At 36.8% G+C, this 19,529-nt stretch overlaps 1 protein-coding gene across 10 annotated transcripts in view; it reads right to left on the bottom strand.

Moving 5' to 3' along the window:
• The window catches only part of WDR7 (WD repeat domain 7), a 354,382-nt gene that overhangs the window by 190,139 nt on the left and 144,714 nt on the right, over nt 1-19,529 (bottom strand). For all 10 annotated transcript variants that reach the window (XM_042962008.1, XM_015536841.2, XM_042962015.1 and 7 more), the window contains one exon: nt 7,772-7,885. In XM_042962008.1, the coding sequence (XP_042817942.1) occupies nt 7,772-7,885 (114 nt within the window). The remainder of the gene's footprint in view (nt 1-7,771; nt 7,886-19,529) is intronic.

Raw genomic sequence — 19,529 nt, 5'->3', positions numbered from 1 at the left:
ATGACCTGAGCCAAAGTTGGACCCTCAACCAACTGAGCCACCCAGGCGCCCCTGAATAAATAGTTCTATTCAAAAGCATAAGATCTAGAAGAAAACAGACTGGATTCAAATCCTAATTCTGCCATTTCCTATCTGTGGGCTTTATGTAGAAAGTTACTTAACCATTCTGTGCCTCACTGTCCTCTCTTGTGAAATGGAATTGATCATGAAAATTTATTCCAATTACTTGTGAGGATTAAAAAGAGCCTAGAGCATAGCCTGACACATATTAGGTACTCAATAAATGCTAGTGAGTTATGATTGTTATTACTTTAAAGTCCTGATCTTTTTTTAAAAGTAATTTTTTTTTTTTTAAGTAATCTCTCTACCGGGGCGCCTGGGTGACTCAGCCGGTTAAGCGTCCGACTTCGGCTCAGGTCATGATCTCACAGTTTGTGGGTTCAAGCCCCAACACTGGGCTCTGTGCTGACAGCTCAGAGCCTGGAGCCTGCTTCCGGTTCTGTCTCTCTCTCTCTCTCTCTCTCTCTCTCCCCCCCTGCCCCCCACTCACACTCTGTCTCTTGAAAATAAATAAATGTTAAAAAATATATATATATAAGTAATCTCTCTACCCAACACGGGGCCCAAACTTACAATCACAAGATCAAGAATCCTGTGCTCTACCGACTGAGCCAGTCGGGTGCCCCAGTCCCTGATTTTTAAATGTGTTCTTTTAGATGAATTTGCTCAGATGGTGTTGATTACTGTTTATTTGACCAACCCCTTGCAAAAATATTATATGCAAAGAGGAAATACCACACACACACACACACACAAAGTGCTATTTTTCTCACTATAAAAGATTCAGTGCCAATGCGACAGCTGATTAAAGTAATTTGTTATAGCTCCTCTGATTCTTTATGATACTTTATGTGGTGAAATGTTTAATATCTACTATCTTAGCAAACTTCAAGTATACAAAACATAATTCTTTTAAATGCACAATCACGTCTTTGGCCAAAATACATCGATGCTCTGTAGATTTCCCATTTTTAAAAGTCTAAAAATTTTAAAGAGAAACTAGACGTTCAGATGGTACTCGTTAGCCATCTTTTGTCCTTGCTCTTGCCTCTTTTCCTTTTGCACTTTTTCTTAGGCAAGTCACCCCAGGCCAAGCCTTTAAATAGAGGCTTGGGCACATTAAATCTTGAACACATTAAAATTTCAATGGGCAATAAAAGGCAAGTTTCCTTAGCGCTAAGTGCCTGACTGCAGACACCCAGAGGAACGCCACAAAACGTACGTACCCCGTCACACACAACATGATTCCACACTCTACTTCCTCAGTGGCATGTGTTCAAACGTCTGGCCTCCGGGAAAATTCTGCATTTCTCTCCTTCCTGTGAGCATCTCCCCACGCAACATACAAGCCACCTTGCTTCTCCTGCAGTGGGCCACCAGGCCCCAGAGGGATCTCTTGGACAACGGTTCACCGATACCCCTGGCTCCAAGAAGTCCACCAGAGATTCTGGTTTTTTTGACAGAGACGAGCCCAGAAACGAGGCAGCACAGCTCCCGGGGCAACAGGAGAGACCAGCACAGAGGGAAGAAAAGCAGGACCACAGAGAGAGCAACCAAAACGGGTACAAGAAACCAGCGCCATCATGCATAAGCACGTCTCCAGCCCCGGGTCGGTGAAGACCACGGAGGGGGCTCCCCAGAGCTGTCAGAATCCGCTTCTCTGACTGTGCACCTCACGATGGCGCATCCCACCTTCCACCCCTCATTGAGACTGAAGTTACAAAACACATTTTCCCAGGCATTTTTTCATATCTTTTCTCATTTAAATGCAACGAATCGCATCCTCTTCCTAATTTTGAAGACAGGTTGTTTCCCAAGAGAAAAAGGTAAACTTTTAAATGGGAATAACAGAGATAATTATGTTCTTAGATCTGTTCCAAGTTTCATTTTCAAAATATCAGGAGACAGTTTATCTAGAAATGAGCCTGTATTCCCTCACTAATCCGTTACAAATGCTTTTGAGTCATTAAAACCCATTAAGAAGAAGGGGGGAGGTTAAGGAGATACACACATACTACACCTAATAGGAAAGACGTAGTAAATGTATGTAAGTAAATTGCTGGTATGTAAGGAACACTATTGGAAATAGTGTTGTGATACCTAGTATCTACACCTTCTAAGCATAGAGCCAGAGGACTTATAATCAGTAAACTAGAATAAGACTTTTATATTGCACCTTTTCCCTTTTTCATTCTTCAACTTATAATTCACAGTCTAAAAAAAACTGTACCAGATCTATGAGAATTGTAAGTCATTTGTTCTAAATTGTTATCCCTGCCCTGGTTTTTGACTTCAGAATGTTAGCTACTACAAAATATGAATTTAGTATAAAAAGGTCTTTGGATAACTATAAATTAATATACAGTAGGTATCTAGAGGACATTCAGGCAGGAAGACATATTAATCTGATGTCCAGAAGAAAAGTCTAGGTTGGAGATACAGATTTGAGAGTTATTAGCTTAATGTAAGTGGTAGTTAAAAACAAAGAAACGGGAAAGTCAATCACCCAGAGGGAAGTATGAGGAAAGGAAGTGAATGACTACAAGCCATAATTTGGACTGTATTTTAATATTCCTATCAGGAACTCTCAAATACTACATTTATAAATACTCTACTCTGCTCCCTATCAACATACAACTAAAGCCAAGTGTTAAACGCTAAACAAAACTTTAATTCACATTTTCTTCCCCTTGATTAAAAGTATAGAAATGTAAATTACTTGGAGCCATGTATTTCACCCAGAAATCCACACTTTTTGATGACTTCAAAAAGCTAGGCAGAACAGTAAGCATTTCCTTTTACATGTATGCAATAAAATATTTAGTAATAAATACTTATGTTTACAGTCTTACATTACAGTAGTACTAAATAATTTAAAGAACAGATTTAAAAAGAACATTTAAAGAATATGTGACGATTTTACTGTTTATTTATTTTTGAGAGAGAGACAGAGTGCCAGGAGGGGAGGGGCAGAGAGAGAGGGAGACACAGAAACCAAAAAGCAGGCTCCAGGCTGTGAACTGTCAGCACACAGCCCAACATGGGGCTCAAACCCACAGACCACGAAATCATGACCTGAGCTGAAGTCAGACGCTTAACTGACTGAGCCACCCAGACGCCCCTGTGATGATTTTTTTCTAAAGGAGATAATCTCTTGGTCTCAATTTAGAATAATAAGTTTGTATTTTAAATAAAATATCCAGCAATTATCAGGCTTATGTCTGATATCAAAAGCAGTAAAGGCGAACTGACATCTCACATTTGAAAAGAAAAAGATGCCAAAGTTCAAGAATTTAAGAATATTAGGCAGTGTGGGATTGTATTTAAAACCACACATAAGCTTTGGAGTCAGACAGGACTTCTTTTAAGTCCCAGATCTATCACTTTAAGGACAGGACCCTTTAAAAGTGAACTCTCTGAGCTTGTTTCCTTATCTATCTGCAGAAATATCAGTATCCATTTCAAAGAAATGGGAGAGTCAAGTGTAAAGGGCTGGGTACATAGTTGATTGTTTGTCAATGGATGTTACTTTCAATTGCTCATACCCTTCCCTAGTCTTTCTTTTTTCCATCGCATTTCTCTCTTTCTCTCTTTTTTTCTTTTAAATTAACTTTACATTTTACAAGAAATACAACAAATACAGTCAACACACCTATCAGAATCCACATTTCATTGCTGCTTTTGTTGTAAGCAGCTCAATCTGTCAACTGTCCCACTGATCTACTATCATGTGGTTTCTTTTTGACAATGTCAGTGACTTCTGACCCCTTACCACTGTTATATGGTCAGTGTGTCCACGCTGTATTGAACAAGGGGCAGGACACTGCAGTATGACCCTCAGAAGACTTTAGTGACTTTCTTAAAGGAATCCATTGCAGGTTTGTGAATGGAGTCTTTCCAAAATTCTTTTTAACTGCAGTTAGGGGTAGGATGTATTAAAATGCAACATTTAGGGGACATATAGCTGCATCCTCACTCAGAATGTCATCCTTTATCAGGATAAAAAGTATATAGAGATAATTAACTACCTTAAAAAAAGATTGTAACTTATCTAAATTTTTTCTGTTAGTTTTTAGTGAGATTTACTCTATTAATTAGGACCTATTTAATGCTGTAAGGAAAACAATACATTATTTACAGATATTGACTATATACGTAAATAAACATTTAAATTATAATACTAAAAATAAAAGTATCCTGTACAAATAAAAGCAAACACACCAAGTATCCAGTAATATTAGTGTGGCACTGCAATTATAATCTAGAAACAATCAATGGCATTCTTTTTCACTGTAAAGAAAATGTCACTGTTGTTAAAACAGAGTTTAATATACAGAATATTGCAAAACCTGAAGTAATTCCAATGAAAAAGAAAGTACATTTTCCCATGCATGCTGCACTGTAATATAAAAAAATTACATGAAGTAGGTTTTAATTTTTTTTTCTACATAAAAACAGTATTAATCTGTGAAAATGGCTAATATAGCTTTGATGTGTAATTGAAAACATTTGGTTACAGGAAAGAAGCTGATGAACCTTAAGACAGAATGTAAGTAAAACCGAACGTGTGGGTTGACCCAGGCAAAGTGGCGTTACTTTGTAGAGCCGATCAATAGATATTAGCTTTAAAAAGAAAGATACGGAAAGAAGCTGCCGCATATTTTTTAAATGACAGGGTGAAGGTTTAAACTGTCTCAATCAAGACTCAATTTTTTCTTTCCAGTTTTTCCAGCTGTTCTCTTCCAGTTAAGGCTCTTCATTTCAAATAAATTTAATTAGTTCCAATTGATCATAGCTAACACTTATAAAGCTTTATCCATGCTTCTTTACTTTTATAAGGCAAGCGCTAACAAAGACTGCTAGGCTCAGATCAGTGTCCTAAGACAACATTCATACATCATTCTTTCTCACCCAAGAGAAAAATTGCAAACATAATTGTTCTACCTATAGCAAAGCACTAAATTATACTTCCTATTTAACTGGTCAGTTGTTTAATTAAGTTAATTGAAGAATTAAGTCACAGATTGCTACAAATATAATATTAACATAACAATGCGTATCAGCCTAACTAGAGCTCCCAAACGAGCATTCCAAGTACAGGCAAGTAGGTCTGCCTTGATATACTTTCCATTTATTTTGTGAAAAGATACAATAGAGCAATTCAATTTAAGTAACCAGAAAACTCCCTGATTTTTCAAAGTCAATGGCTAAACTGGCCAGATTTCCCTTTTGTAGTACTCGTCCTCTACAATGGTGCTCATCCCAAAATAAGATTCTTGTGCCTGAAACAGGTTTCTCTCAACATATCTACCATATTTTTCATAATGTAATTTATAAAGAATTCTAGTCAATAAAAGAAATATGGTTTTCTTCTAAACCTTCACAAAAATCTATACCACATCTTAATCAAGTCACGCAATTCAAAGGTAACCTAAACGATCTACAGGCTGCAACATGCTAGTTGCTCTGACAACACATGAAGGAAGCCTTTTCTAGTTATTTAAATTCTTTGAACATTCTTGCCCCTGGTACCCACGGCATGAAGTGAGTAAGTCAACTGATAAAAGCCATTCATCACATATGTTTAACTTAACTTCTTACAGATTAAAATACAGTTTAAATAGCATTAACTGACTCTCCAAGCTAGATTTTCATTTTTAAGCTTCTTTATACAAATAAAAGAACAGCCATGTGCTATTTGCTGTCTCATGATGATAGTGGTGTGTAATTTAAAATTTCAGTGTACTGATTTAATAATGCTCACCTGAGTGCTCAAAAATTAAGCTTTTTTTTTTCCAGAGTACAAATTAAGTTATTCTATTACAAAGGCAACTTCTTTTCTTCTATGCATTAAACCACTACTTTTTATAGACTAGAGGGCCTTTAAAATTAACAGAGAATTAAAACGTACCTATAACACTTTAAAAAGCAATGATAACTGAATAAAGAACTAATTTAAAAAAATCTGGAGGCACCTGGGTGGCTCAGTTGGTTAAGCATCTGACTTCGGCTCAGGTCATGATCTCACAGTTTGTGAGTTCGAGCCCTGCATGGGGCTCCACGCTCGCAGTGTGTGGAGTCTGCTTGGGATTCTCTCTCTCTCTCTGCCCCTCCCCAACTTGCACTTTCTTTCTCTCTCGCCAAGTAAATAAATAAGCTTAAAAGAAATGTTAAAAAAAAAATCTGCAGGTGCAATCATCTCCTCTAGTCACGACTGAAACAAAATCCGTAATTGTGCAATGCTAAATGACTTTCAGAAAAGTTGGGAATTTCTGAAATCGTTTATATTTACATTTAAGTTGAAATGTTTTCAATCAATGAACTGACACATTTAAAGGATTAAAATGTAGCAGGTCACGGCCACCAGCATTTTTACTGAAAACCAGATGCGCCTCAATTTAGTCAACTACTTATTTGCAGCAATAGGCACAAGGCTCCAGGTTGTTGATTACATGCTTTGTAAATTTTCAAGGGAGATTATTAGGCTCCCTCAACTTCTTTCCAGTGACAAAATTTTAAAGGCATTCAGGTAGTAACAGTAAAGAACCTACCACACAGAGCTTTAAGAGCTAAAAACCTCCCTCCATTTTTTTTTTTTTTAAAGTTTCTTTAGTTTTTGCTGAAAGTTTTACTGATGTTTTCCGGGCATGCTTCTTTCAAATTATTGATTGCTATTTTTTTTTTTAATGTGTATTCATTTTTGAAAGACAGAGCGAGACAGAGTGTGAGTGAGGGAGGGGCAGAGAGAGGGAGGGAGACACAGAATCCGAAGCAGGCTCCAGGCTCTGAGCTGTCAGCACAGAGTCCGACGCGGGGCTCAAACTCACAAACCGTGAGACCATGACCTGAGTGGAAGTTGGACACTCAGCCAACTGAGCCACCCAGGCGCCCCTCAAATTACTGATTACTATTAAGTTACTTTTTGTTGCTTCACAATAATTATGGATTTCTATGGTCAGATTTTACATAATAACCATCTATACAAAAATCAAAAGTTTATCATTCTTAATACCAATACAAATATTTATAGTAGGTTGTTTTTAATCCTCTGTACATTAAAGAAATTGAGCTGAATGCATCTGGAGATCCAGTAACTGAAACTGACTTAAGTCTATAAAAAGATAGGCTGAAAATGTATAAACATAAAACACAGAATATGGAACCATACGTGGTATATAGTTTTCCTAAATTTTACTTTATTCCTTTAGTTATATAATAAATAATATAGGTAAGATTATTCAATATCTAAGCAATGTAAATAACTTTAAAAAGCAGCATGGACTTCTATAATATAGGTGCAAAGAATATCTATTAAGTTTCCTTATACAGCCTGCATTGCTGTTACAACTTTGGTATCCTTCAGTTTACCCTATAATTGCAAAACCTTTCATAAGGTGTATTCCTCTACACGTTTCAAGGCTTTAGAAATGGTCCCAGCCTCTGAATTAGAAGGTCTCCAGGAAATCAAATGCACAGCTAGCAAGTTCATTGTTACAGCAACAATGAGCAAACCGAGACCAAATAAACACTTCTGCTTCTTTCCACTTCAAGATCAAAAGGACACTAAAGAGTCTCATAAAACTAAACATTTCATCAATACAAGTTTCCCTCTTTTCCATCAACATATTTAATCCCATTACAAATAATCTAAAAGCACATTCCAATACTGGATAAAACTCATCCAGATTATGTGAAAGATGTCCCTGCTCACCGGTTGTGATGTCATCATCTGCAAGGTCGTGCTCTTCTTCCTGGACTTTGGCTTCTGGCCCCAGGGCATCAGGAGCAGTGCCGATAGTCTGCATGGCTTCTGCTGAGACTCCAGCTACAACAAATGGAATCACAAGGGTTAGTTTTAAAAACTGAAAGAAAGGTGCACCCAAACTCTTAAAGCTTCTTAATTTACCTACTAGATACAAATGCATTACATTAAAACACACACACACACACACACACACAATTCACCACAATTAGGAAGAGTCACAAATTAATGAACAAAATATTCACATGTGCTCTATTTTTTTGTACGCATATATGTACACAGGTACAAACTACACTGACTCAACTCAGTTCTGGGAAAAACAGAAAAAGGATGCTTCAATAAATTACATTTTTACTTGATTCCTTCCAAATTTTTACTACAGTTATTTTAGGTGATCTAGACGTAATTATGCTGCAAAGAGGGGGGGAAAAACCCTAAAAGTGAAGGACCACTTTAAAAGTTTACTTCTTTTTAATATTAGTTTGCTTACAATTTGGGGGCTAGAAGGCCGAAATGCCCACAAGCGCTCTGGATCTATGTAAGACACCTGAAATGCACCACCTCAAAGTGGACACTATCACTGTCTATGGAGGAAGTAGACAGGAGATCTGATAATTAGCACACTGAAAAAACCTAACAGAAGCAGACGGACGAACTAGATCCGGGGCCAGAAGCTTCCATTCTGTAAATTACCCGAGAAACTTGCCAGCTGAGGCAAATGTCTTTTCCTTATAAGCTATGTTTCCACTTTTGAAGATATATTTTGTTGCCAATTTGCATATACTACGTTATTTCTAATTTGGCAATGGATAGTAGGGTATCTCAGTATTTTTCATATAGTTATTCAACGGGTATTACTAAATCATGAAATACAAAAATTTCACCATTGGAAGTTACTTTAGGAATTGAACCTTTTTTTCTTTCCTTTTTTTTTTTTTTTTTAAGGAATTGAGCCTTCTAGTCAATCTTTTAAATAAGCACTTCAATAACTACATCCATTGTATCCATCAAAATATTTTAAAAATCAAAGCTCTAAATATTCAAGGGCTTCTTTCTTTTTCCTCCAACGTATATTAACTTAAACGTTTCTGCGTGAAATTCAGTCCTGCTGCCTCAGGTTTACCAAAGTCACCAAGAGACGGAAATCTCAGTCTTTAAGCGCCTGAATGATCCAGAGCTAAATCTACCAGGACACAGTTCCAAGGCCTAATGACTTCAGTTTGGGGAAGAGGACATACCACGTTAGAACCACCACTTTGCTCAAAATTGCTCTGATACAAAAATAAAGTGTCCATCAGTGGTCCCTGATGAATGTCAAACGACAAAGCCATTCTTCTGTGGTATCATTTTGTTGTTGGGCTTTCAAGATAAGATTCTAAAATAAAGGAGGAGGATTGCCAAAAATAAACTGTGAAGTTAATTACTTAATAATGGCTTTCAGTAAAATAACCACAGAGGGGAGGAAATAAGGTAAATGCCACATTTCTAAAGATTTATTGCTTAAACACTAAATCAAAGATGTCCTATTAAATCAAAATGCAAATCTCTGAAAACTCTGTCTCGTTTCTTAATAGTTGATAATTTTTGAAAATGATAGAGAAATAGGGAAAAGATATTAAGGAACAGTTGAAAAAAAAATTTTAATGTTTATTTTTGAGAGAGAGAGAGAGAGAGAGAGAGACAGCCTGAGCAGGGGAGGGTTACAGAGAGAGAGGAAGACACAGAATCCGGAGAAGGCTCCAGGCTCCGAGCCATCAGCACAGAGCCTGATGTGGGGTTCGAACTCATAACCCATCAGATCATGACCTGAGCGGAAGTCGGATGCCTAACCGACTGAGCCACCCAGGCGCCCCAAGGAACAGTTTAGATAGTAACAATCTTTTTTAGTATTTTCCTTTCCTATAAAATTGAAGGATTCGATAAAAATGAAGCTATTATTTGTAGTAACAGGTTTATAAATCCATTTAAATTTATCTCATTTAGTCAGAGAGGTTAAGTAATTGCTCACTATAATACAGCTACTAAATTCCAGAACCAGTATGGGCACATAGGTCTTTGATTTCAAACCCCAATATCCTTTCTCCATGAAGTTCTTACAGGGACTGAGTTCCTGAGGGCAGGGTGAGAAGTATGTACACAGAATATCACAACATAACCATGAAAAATCATGGAATCACACAATACTGAGTATCAACACTGTCAAGCCCTCCATGAAGTTCTTGTGCTGTGCCTGGTAACTACTCAACTGTGGGGCATTCAATTCCTTGAGACAGAGCTTAAAGAGCAAACATGTAGATCTCAAACCAACCAAAGCTGAAAGACTAAGAGGTAGCTATGCTGAAACTGGTTCTTTGATTAATGTTTTTTCCCAAACAAAGTTATAAAATCGTTTCTCTCTCGATAGAAAAAAAAAGAAAATGTAAAAAAAGGAAAAAGAAAACTATAGATCAGTATTGCTGATAGTCTCAAAAGTCCTAAACAAAATGTAAGGAAATAGAATTCAACAACATACACAAGGAATTATACACCATGACCAATGGAGTTTTAGTTCCAGTATGCAAGTCTAGTTCTATATTCAAACACCAATCAACGTAACCCCAAATAGTAACAGGCTAAAGAAGAAAAAAGCATATGATCATAGCTGTCATTTGACAAAATTCAACATCAATCCATGATTTAAAAAAACAATAATAAAACTCCCAGAAAAATAGGAACAGAGATGAACTTCTTCACTTAATAAAGAGCATCTGCTAAAAATCTATAGTTAATATTGTACTTAATGGTGAAGAACGGAATGCTTTCCTCCTGTGATCAGGAATGAAGCAAAGATATCCACACTCACCACTCATATAACATAGCATTAAAAGTTCTAGCCAGTGTAATAAAGCAAGAAAAGAACATGGATACATTTGGAGTGGATGAAGTAAACTGTCCCTATCTGAGGATACAATGATTGTCCACATAGAAAATCCAAAGGAATCTATAAAAAACTGAGTGAGTTCAGTAAGGCTGCAGAATACAAGAAAAAACCCAACTGATCAACTGTATTTTTATATGCTAGCAATGAAACTAAATTTTAAAAAAAATGCTACTAACAATGGTTCAAAAAGCTGAAATACTTAGACGTAAATCTAAAAGAAACATATACAACAGGAATTGTAGGCTGAAAGCTACAAAATCCTGACACCACCTCCCCTGCAAAAAAAATCAAAGATGTAAATAAATGAAATGGAGAGACATACCGTGTTCATGTCCTAGAATATTCAACACAGTAAAGATGTTAATTCTCCATAAATTGATATATAGGTTTAATGCAATTCGTGTCAAAATCTCGGCACAATTTTTTTGTAGATACAGACTAAATTATTCTAAAATTAAATGGAAAGACACGGGAACTAGAATAGCCAGAAGAACTCTGGGGGGAAGAAAAGGAAAAGGTAGGGGAAAAAAAGTCTATTCCATTTCCAGACTTATATAAATTTATTAAAACTATGTGGTTTTCGGTTAATGGAACAAAACAGAGGACCAAGAAAAAACAAACATGCACAACCGATTTTTGACAGAGGTGCAAGCAGTTCAAGGGGGGGAAGTAATCTCATCAACAGGTGGGCTATTACAACTGGACGTCCATAGGCAAAAATACGAACCTTGACCTAAGGCCCACAGCGTATACAAAAATTAACTAAAACTTATCATGGACTTAAACGTAGAACATAAAATTATAAACTTTTAGAAAAAAAGAGAAAATCCTGGAGATCGAAGGCTAGAGATGACACCAAAAGCACAGTCCATAAAAGAAAAAATAGCGGACATAGACTTCAACAAAATTCAACACTTTTGCTCTGCAAAAGACCCCATTAAGAGGATAAAAAAACAAACTAAAGACTGGGACAAAAGATTCACAAATCACATACCCAACAAGGGACTAGTGCTTAACCTATATAAGGAACTATTTATTTATTTTTTTAACTTTTAAAGATTTTTTTTTTAAGTAGTCTCCATACCCAATGGGCTCAAACTCACAACCCTGAGAATAAGACTCACATGCTCTATGGACTGAACCAGCAAGGTGCCCCTCTGTAAGAAACCCTGAAAACTCTACAGCAAACAGTCTGGCGGTTCCTCAAAAGGTTAAACAGAATTATCATATAAACCCAGCAACTGTACTCCCAGGGAATGAAAACCTATATCCACACTGACTTGTACATGAATGTTCGCAGCAGCATTATTCATAAAAGCCAAAGGGTGCAAACAATCTGAATTGTCCATCAACTGAATATATGAATATGTCACAATTTATCACATAATAAATTGGTATATTCACACAATGGAGTATTAATCAGCAATACAGAGAAATGAAGTATTAAGTAAAAGAAACCAGTCACGACACGCCACATGTTGTATGATTCCATTTACATGAAACGTCCCAAATAGGCAAATCTATACACATCAAGTACAATTGTGGTCACTTAGGGCTACGAGACCTGGGGAAAATGGGGAATGATACTATGAATGCACAGTTTCTTTTGGGGTGATGAAAATGTTCAGAAATTGCGGTGAGGGTTGCACAACTTTGAATACACTAAAAACCACTGAAATGTAAACTTCCAGGGGTGAATTTAATGGCATGTGAATGATACTCGATAAAGTTATTTTTAAAAGTTTGCCTTCTAACATTTCAGATGAACCACAGCATCCAGACTACTCCTGGGTACTCTCTTGACACCTTTTCTACTAGGCAGCTGAAGAAAAAAGAGGGGGGAAGAGCCACATAAAACATTTATGACTAAGAAAAAATGTGCCATGAATATTATGTTTATGAAAGCAGTAATGTTCCATTTTTCATTTTTAAAAAAAATCATATTATTGATTTTGACCATTTGTGTAACTCATTCTGTTGGTCCTCACAGTCAAAATATCTGGGTTATTTTGGTACCAATCAATAAAAAGATACTGGTTTGATCACTTCAAAATTACACATATACTTTACTTTTTAAAGATAAGTTTTTAACTATCCTAATTTCAGTCAAACTGGACATGGGGTTGGCAACAAAATACCTAAGATTCCTAACTTGTGTTGAGAGATCTCAGGGGAAGAGATATGGGGAATGGAAAAGACCACATTACTGCCATCAACTCTCAAGTCCAAATGCTACAGATCATTAAAAACTAATTTTAACAGTTCACTTTGAGGAAACGATAGAACCTCTTCCTTTTGAACTTTTGGACCATACAGTCTGGCACAAGACGAGTAAAACTATTATTTAATCCCTCTAAGCATGGTAATCATTATCTGCAAGAGAAGGAATAACATTAAAACAATTCCCAGCCACATCTTGGCTGTTTTTTATCTCCACAGTATTTAATTACGTGTTATATTACCATCTTACGTTTGCAGGCCAACATTACAGCAGATATTCTGTAAAAGGCCAAACTATTCTGTAAAAGGCCAAAAAAAGGATCTAAATTGAGCCAGTGGCTGCTGGACGCTAGGGGTGTGGACAAGACAACTAACTGTAAAATGGTATTAGTAAATATTTCAGAGTAATGAAAATAATCTATATGCTGTTTGTGGAAGTGGGGACAGGACTATCCACATTTGCTAAAAACTCAAAGAAGGGTAAAATTACCAGAAAAGGGTGAATTTTACTACGTATAAATCATACCTCAATAAATCTAACTTACAAAAGAAACAGATACAATAGAAGGTATTACATCACTGCCACTAAAGAGAACTGAGGATTATGCCAGAACACAATGCTGTTTTCCATGAAACAGAAAGACTAGAGAAAATTGGTATACTTTCTTTTTGTTATAAAAAAACTAAACATTTTCAAGCATAAAAGTCACTATCCACTCTCAATAAGATGATGAAATATTCCTGACAAATATGAAGAAAAGTCCACTTAGAAGATAGTTATATGAGGGTGCCTGGGTGGCTCAATCGGTTAAGTGTCTCATCTTCATTTTGGCTCAGGTCATAATCTCACAGTTCGTGAGTTCGAGCCCTGCTTCAAGCTCTTCACTGATAGCACAGACCCTGCTTGAGAGTCTCTTTGTCCCTCCTCCTGCTTGCGCGTGCACGTGCGCGCGCACACACACACACACACACACACACGCAAGCTCTCTAAAAATAAATTTAAAAAGAAAAGAAAATACTTATCTGGAAGCCTCAGTTTCTTGTATATTTTTTTAAGTTTATTTATTTTGAGAGAGAGAGAGAGAGAGCACACACATGGGGGAGGCAGAGGTGAAGAGAGAGGACAGAATCCCAAGCAGGCTCTGTGCTGTTAGCACAGAGCCCAACGCAGAGCTCGATCCCATAAACCATGAGATCATGACCCGAGCAGAAATCAAGAGTCAGATGCTTAACCAACTGAGCCACCCAGGCACCTCTCTTGCATATTGATAATAAAGATTACAAAGGTTGTTCTCTAGTTATATGGTGGTACTTTGCTATTTTCTTACACACTTGATGTAAGCGAACTTATTTCTCAAACGGCACCATAAAATCTGAGACTTAGTTACTTTCTGAGTATCCCCAAAATACTTGGCAATAATGAACATTTCATAAATACACCTTGTATGGGGCGCCTGGATGGCTCAGTAGGTTAAGCAACCAACTCTTGATTTCAGCTCGGGTCATGATCCCGCAGTTGGGATCAAACCCCACACTGGGTTCTGTGCTGACAGCACGGAGTCTGCTTGGGACTCTCTCCCTCTCTCGCTCTGCCCCTCCCCTGCTCACATCCTCTCTCTCAAAATAAACTTAAAAAAAAAAAATCTTGAATAGAACTGAATACTTTCAATCCCATGATACAAATTTGTTATTTAAATATACCAAGAAAACAGGAGTTTTCTCAGGTTTTTAAACATACCAAGAAAAGCAAGCATTGGGGAAAGATATACAACAAAAAGGTACAGTAAGGAGATGATAATGAGGTATAGAGATAGTATTAAAAAGGAGATACAAAAAAGAGAAAGACACAAGATACTTAAAACACCAGTTAGTTCCCAAATCCAGATTTCACAAAATTAAAAAAAAAAAAAAAAAGAATGTATATTATGCCAGACAATAGGTGTCTATAAATTGGTTCTATACTGCGAATCAGGAGGAAAACAAGGGAAAAATGGGATGGAACAGGAAACAGGTCTGAGTAAGTTTGGACACGCAGCGAAAGGGGGAGGGTGGGCTGTGGCTGGCAGCAGTAAGAGAGAGAGGGCAGGAGGACGATTAGGAGCTCTCCATGGCATCTGGATTCTAAACACTGAGATCACCATTCATTGTGAGATTATGCACAAACACACACACTTGTCTCTTTGTACACAGTGTTTTAAACACTTTAGAAAAACAATGTTTTTAATGTAAATATGGGATATAGTTTTCAAAGTCAATGGAATAAAACAGCACTTGCCTCTCCACATCAGCAAAATCAGGTACATTATTTTAAAATTTATTTTTCAAAAGCTTCAAATTACCTTCATAAACATTTTTGTCCTACTGGCTAATACTATCTGAATAAGGGTAAATAACAGGAACTCACAAGATCTCAGTGTCATGTGATTAACTTAATAATCAAAGATTAAATACTAAATTTTAATAGAGTAACATTTAAAATACAGCGCTTAATCCATACTGGAATATAAAACCATTTGAGTTCATTATAATTTTATTATCTTATTGAAGATTAGATGGATGAAAGTGATAAACAATACTGTTAGGATTCAGAAAAATACATACCACAATGCTTATAAATATTAACAAAAATTATATTTCTCATTCCCACAATAATATAGATTTCCACAGAGATTGAAAAATGGATCTAAAAGAATAGCAGGTATTTTTATTTCATCGGCTTCTCACAATGGTGGCTTTCCAGTGGTCCAATTAAAGTATACTAGAGGCAATAATTTGCTGGGAACATTTACTTTGAATAAAGTAAAATTTAACAATAAGGAAGGGAGTACGTGTGTACCTAGAGTTTATTTTCAGGCAGAAGGCTTGAATTTATTGGAAGCAGATCTCTGCAGTGACTGACCACACTGCCCCACATTCCCCACAATCCTTATGACAGACAGACGGCCTGCCTCGCATTAATTCACTTCACACGACTTCTATCGATCCACAGCCGGTTCCCTAGTCTCTCTGCACACATTGCCTGTCTGGCTGCCTACATCCACATCAGCACATACACACAAAGGCCAGAGAAAGATAACCTTTTGCTTTCCATTAAAGACACAGTATCCACTTTTCCTTCCACAATACCATCAAAAAAATAAAATATAACAGTACAGGTGTCTCCGAGAAAAGTCTTCCTGCGTGAAGCGTTGGAAATATTTACCCCTTGTTCTAAATAGAAATCGTTTCAATTTACTGAAAACAAGTTAGTTTATGAAGGGCCACAAAGTAATTACAGAAATGAAAAATATAGTTAAAAATAAGCAACATGTCTTCAAGCCTGCACAAGAATATAATAATCCTTTGGTAACATGAGCTCTGGTGGTTATTTTTAAGGAAATGAAATACATTTTTCTTATTAGCTTTTTGATTTTTTTTAGAAAACTGTTCTCACATAAAATGTAATTATAAACAATTCTGAAAGCAACAAAAGAAACACTTACTGAAATATACACAAGGAACAGAAAACTCAGGAAGCACACCAAAAGAATATTAAGAGCATAAAGCTACGGTTCCTCTTTCTGAACGAGAACCTGAAAAAATGATCCATGGTAAAAATCACACCTAATACTTTTAATTCATTGCATGTACTTTTTCAAAGATTTCGGTTTGATTTGCAGGCTATGAGCTGACTCAACACCAATTTTGGTTTCAGAAGACACAATAAAACAAAGATTTATTGTTCAACCTACAACATGTTGAGAAACAACGGCAAATCTGTCTTGACATACAACTGTACTAGAGTATAAACTTAATATTACAACCTTGAATGATTTAGAAACCTAAATTATAAGCAGAATTATATATCTCAGAACTGAGCAAAGTATATTCTCGTGGAGAAGAAACTACCTTGGAAACCTATGAATTTTCACTTTTTGGCTAGAATTAATTACCCAGGCAGAGGTTACACCATCTCTGGTGTAGTAACACAGTGCATGAAATGCAGTACAGCAAATATGTTGTTCTTTCTAACAGCGACATGCTATTTTAGAAATCAAAGAATGGGAAACTGATGAATGCTGCTGACACGAAGGAGAGCTTTTTTTTTTTTTTTTTAACTCATCCCATTTCTGAGATAATTAAAAAAAAATTTTTTTTAACGTTTATTTCTGAGAGAGAGAGAGATGGGGGAGGTACAGAGAGAGAGAGAGGGAGACACAGAATCTGAAGCAGGCTCCAGGCTCTGAGCTGTCAGCCCAGAGCCCAATGCAGGACTCAAACTCATGGACCGCGAGATCATGGCCTGAGCCGAAGTTGGATGGCCAAAAGACTGAGCCACCCAAGCACCCCTAAGGATAGCTTTAAAATCAGGAAGATTTGCTTGGCCCTGAAAAATGGGAAAGCTCTGAATGAGAGAAGCGGACATTGCCAATATGAGCAAAGAGAAGCCATTGGAATGACGAAGATAGGAAATCATGCAAAGTTCCTTCACTATCTTTAATATTCATGGAGCACCTAGGTGACTGGGTACCAAACCCACAGCAGGTACTACAGACACAAAGGTGAAAGAGACATAGCCTTAGGTCCTAAGAAGCTCACATGTGAGGTGAGGTCATGGGAACTCATTAAAGAAATTTAAAGCATGAGAATTTTATTTTTGTTTTAAAACGATCTCTCTTTAAGCAATGTGAAGAATGATTTGGAAGGACTCAAAAGCTGAGGTAGCAATAAGGTCAATAATTTTAAAACCATACTACTTGGAACCCCATGAGTTCCCAAGAAGTGCCAGAAGGAAGACCTCCAACCTTCCCCGACGTTACCTTTTTATATGTGGGTATATGTGTGTAAGTTTTCATTTGAAGAAAGAATACCACTTAAAAAAAAAAAAAAAGCACTGAAAACCACGGATTTAGATTTTTTAAAAATACAGTAATAAATGTGGAGAAAATCAAGGTTGTTTTCACATAAAACATATGGAAGGAGAAGGGGCTCTGAACACAGAGGAGGGCAAAGAAGGAAGATTCATTCATCAACTTTTTTTGAATGATGGTTATGCTGGGCGAGATGAATAAAAATGAAGTATGTGGGGGAGGGGAATGAAGGACTTTACACTAGAGAAACTTCTAGCCATGTAAAAAATAAAGATTTATAAGTGCATAGTGAAAGTAGTGTCCATCTGAAGAAAAATCAATTAAGTCTGTTTGGGAGGGGGTGACGAAGAGAATACACGTCAAAAACAACCTCATGGGAAGGAAATACTTGAATTGGGTCTTGAAGTACGTATCAGAATTTATCATGGGATGACACTAAGTGAAGAAAATTCCAGGAAGACAGCACATGTTAAAGGACCCTGATGGATTTACAGAACTGGGCAGCAGAATGTAAGAAGTGAGGAGAGGCAAAAATGAGGATAAAAGGACATTTAAAGTCAAAGCCCTAGAGGCAGTTAGAAACAAGGTGCTAAGAGGGGTGCCTGGGTGGTTCAGTCAGTTGAGCATCAACTTCAGCTCAGGTCATGATCTCACGATTAGTAGGTTTGAGCCCCACATTGGACTTTGCGCTGACAGCACAGAGCCTGCTTTAGATTCTCTGTCTCCCTGTCTCTCTCTCTGCCCCTCCCATGCTTGCACTCTCTCAAACGTAAACAGGGTGCTAAGAGATAATATGAAGCAGGAAAGGAGTGTGGGGTTTTTTATTAAAAAAAAAAAGTTTATTTATTTATTTAGAGAATGAGAGAGAGTGCGCAAGCAGGGGAGAGGGGCACAGGGACAGAGAGAGAATCTTAAGCAGGCTCCACTCTCAATGCAGAGCCCGACACAGGGCTCAATCTCAAGAACTGTAAGATCATGACCTGAACCAAAATCAAGAGTTGGATGCTTAACCAACTGAGCTACCCCAGCATCCCCGTTTTTATTCTTTAAAGCTTCCTTGTGGTATGTGGAAAGACCAGGTCAACAGGTGGTAAATATAATCACAAGATTGCTGAGGTTGGTAGCTATGTAATGACAATGAATGTAACTTTAATACTTGAGATTTTAGGGTAAGTAAGGATAACCCTGTAACTTCTATTTCTTATTATCAGAGTAGTCCAGAAATTCAGTTTGTATACAGCCAGCAGTAGCTGTTAGAAAACAATTACGAAGGCAGAGAGTTCGACTATACTAGCAGACAGTCTCAGAGAGGCAACCAATGAAAAGCAGTAACTTCTGGACACCTAGTCAAGATGCTCTGTGTTCTTGTTTACAAGCCAATGAATATAAAAGACGATGATGTGCTACCTATTAAATTCAACGATAGACATAAGTGGTTAAGGTTAGCACAGCACCTAGGATGCTCAATAAATAAATAGCACAATAATATTATTACCATTGCTTGTGTTATTACTAATTTTGGCTTGTTTTATTTAATTTTCAATATTCATCTTTTTTTCTATCTGATGAACCCATTTACTTAGGTCTTTTTTTTTTTTTTTTAACGTGATTAAGCCTCAATTCCTGGCTTTTAGAGCTACATTTCCAGACATTTTATGACATCTGTTTATATATAAGCCATTTGAAGGCAAAAAAACTTAGAACAAATATTTATATT

This window comes from Panthera tigris, chromosome D3, assembly GCF_018350195.1.
Source record: "Panthera tigris isolate Pti1 chromosome D3, P.tigris_Pti1_mat1.1, whole genome shotgun sequence".
NCBI lineage: Eukaryota > Metazoa > Chordata > Mammalia > Carnivora > Felidae > Panthera > Panthera tigris.
Note: the sequence above shows the minus strand (reverse complement) of the source record. Positions and strands in the feature narration are given on the sequence as shown.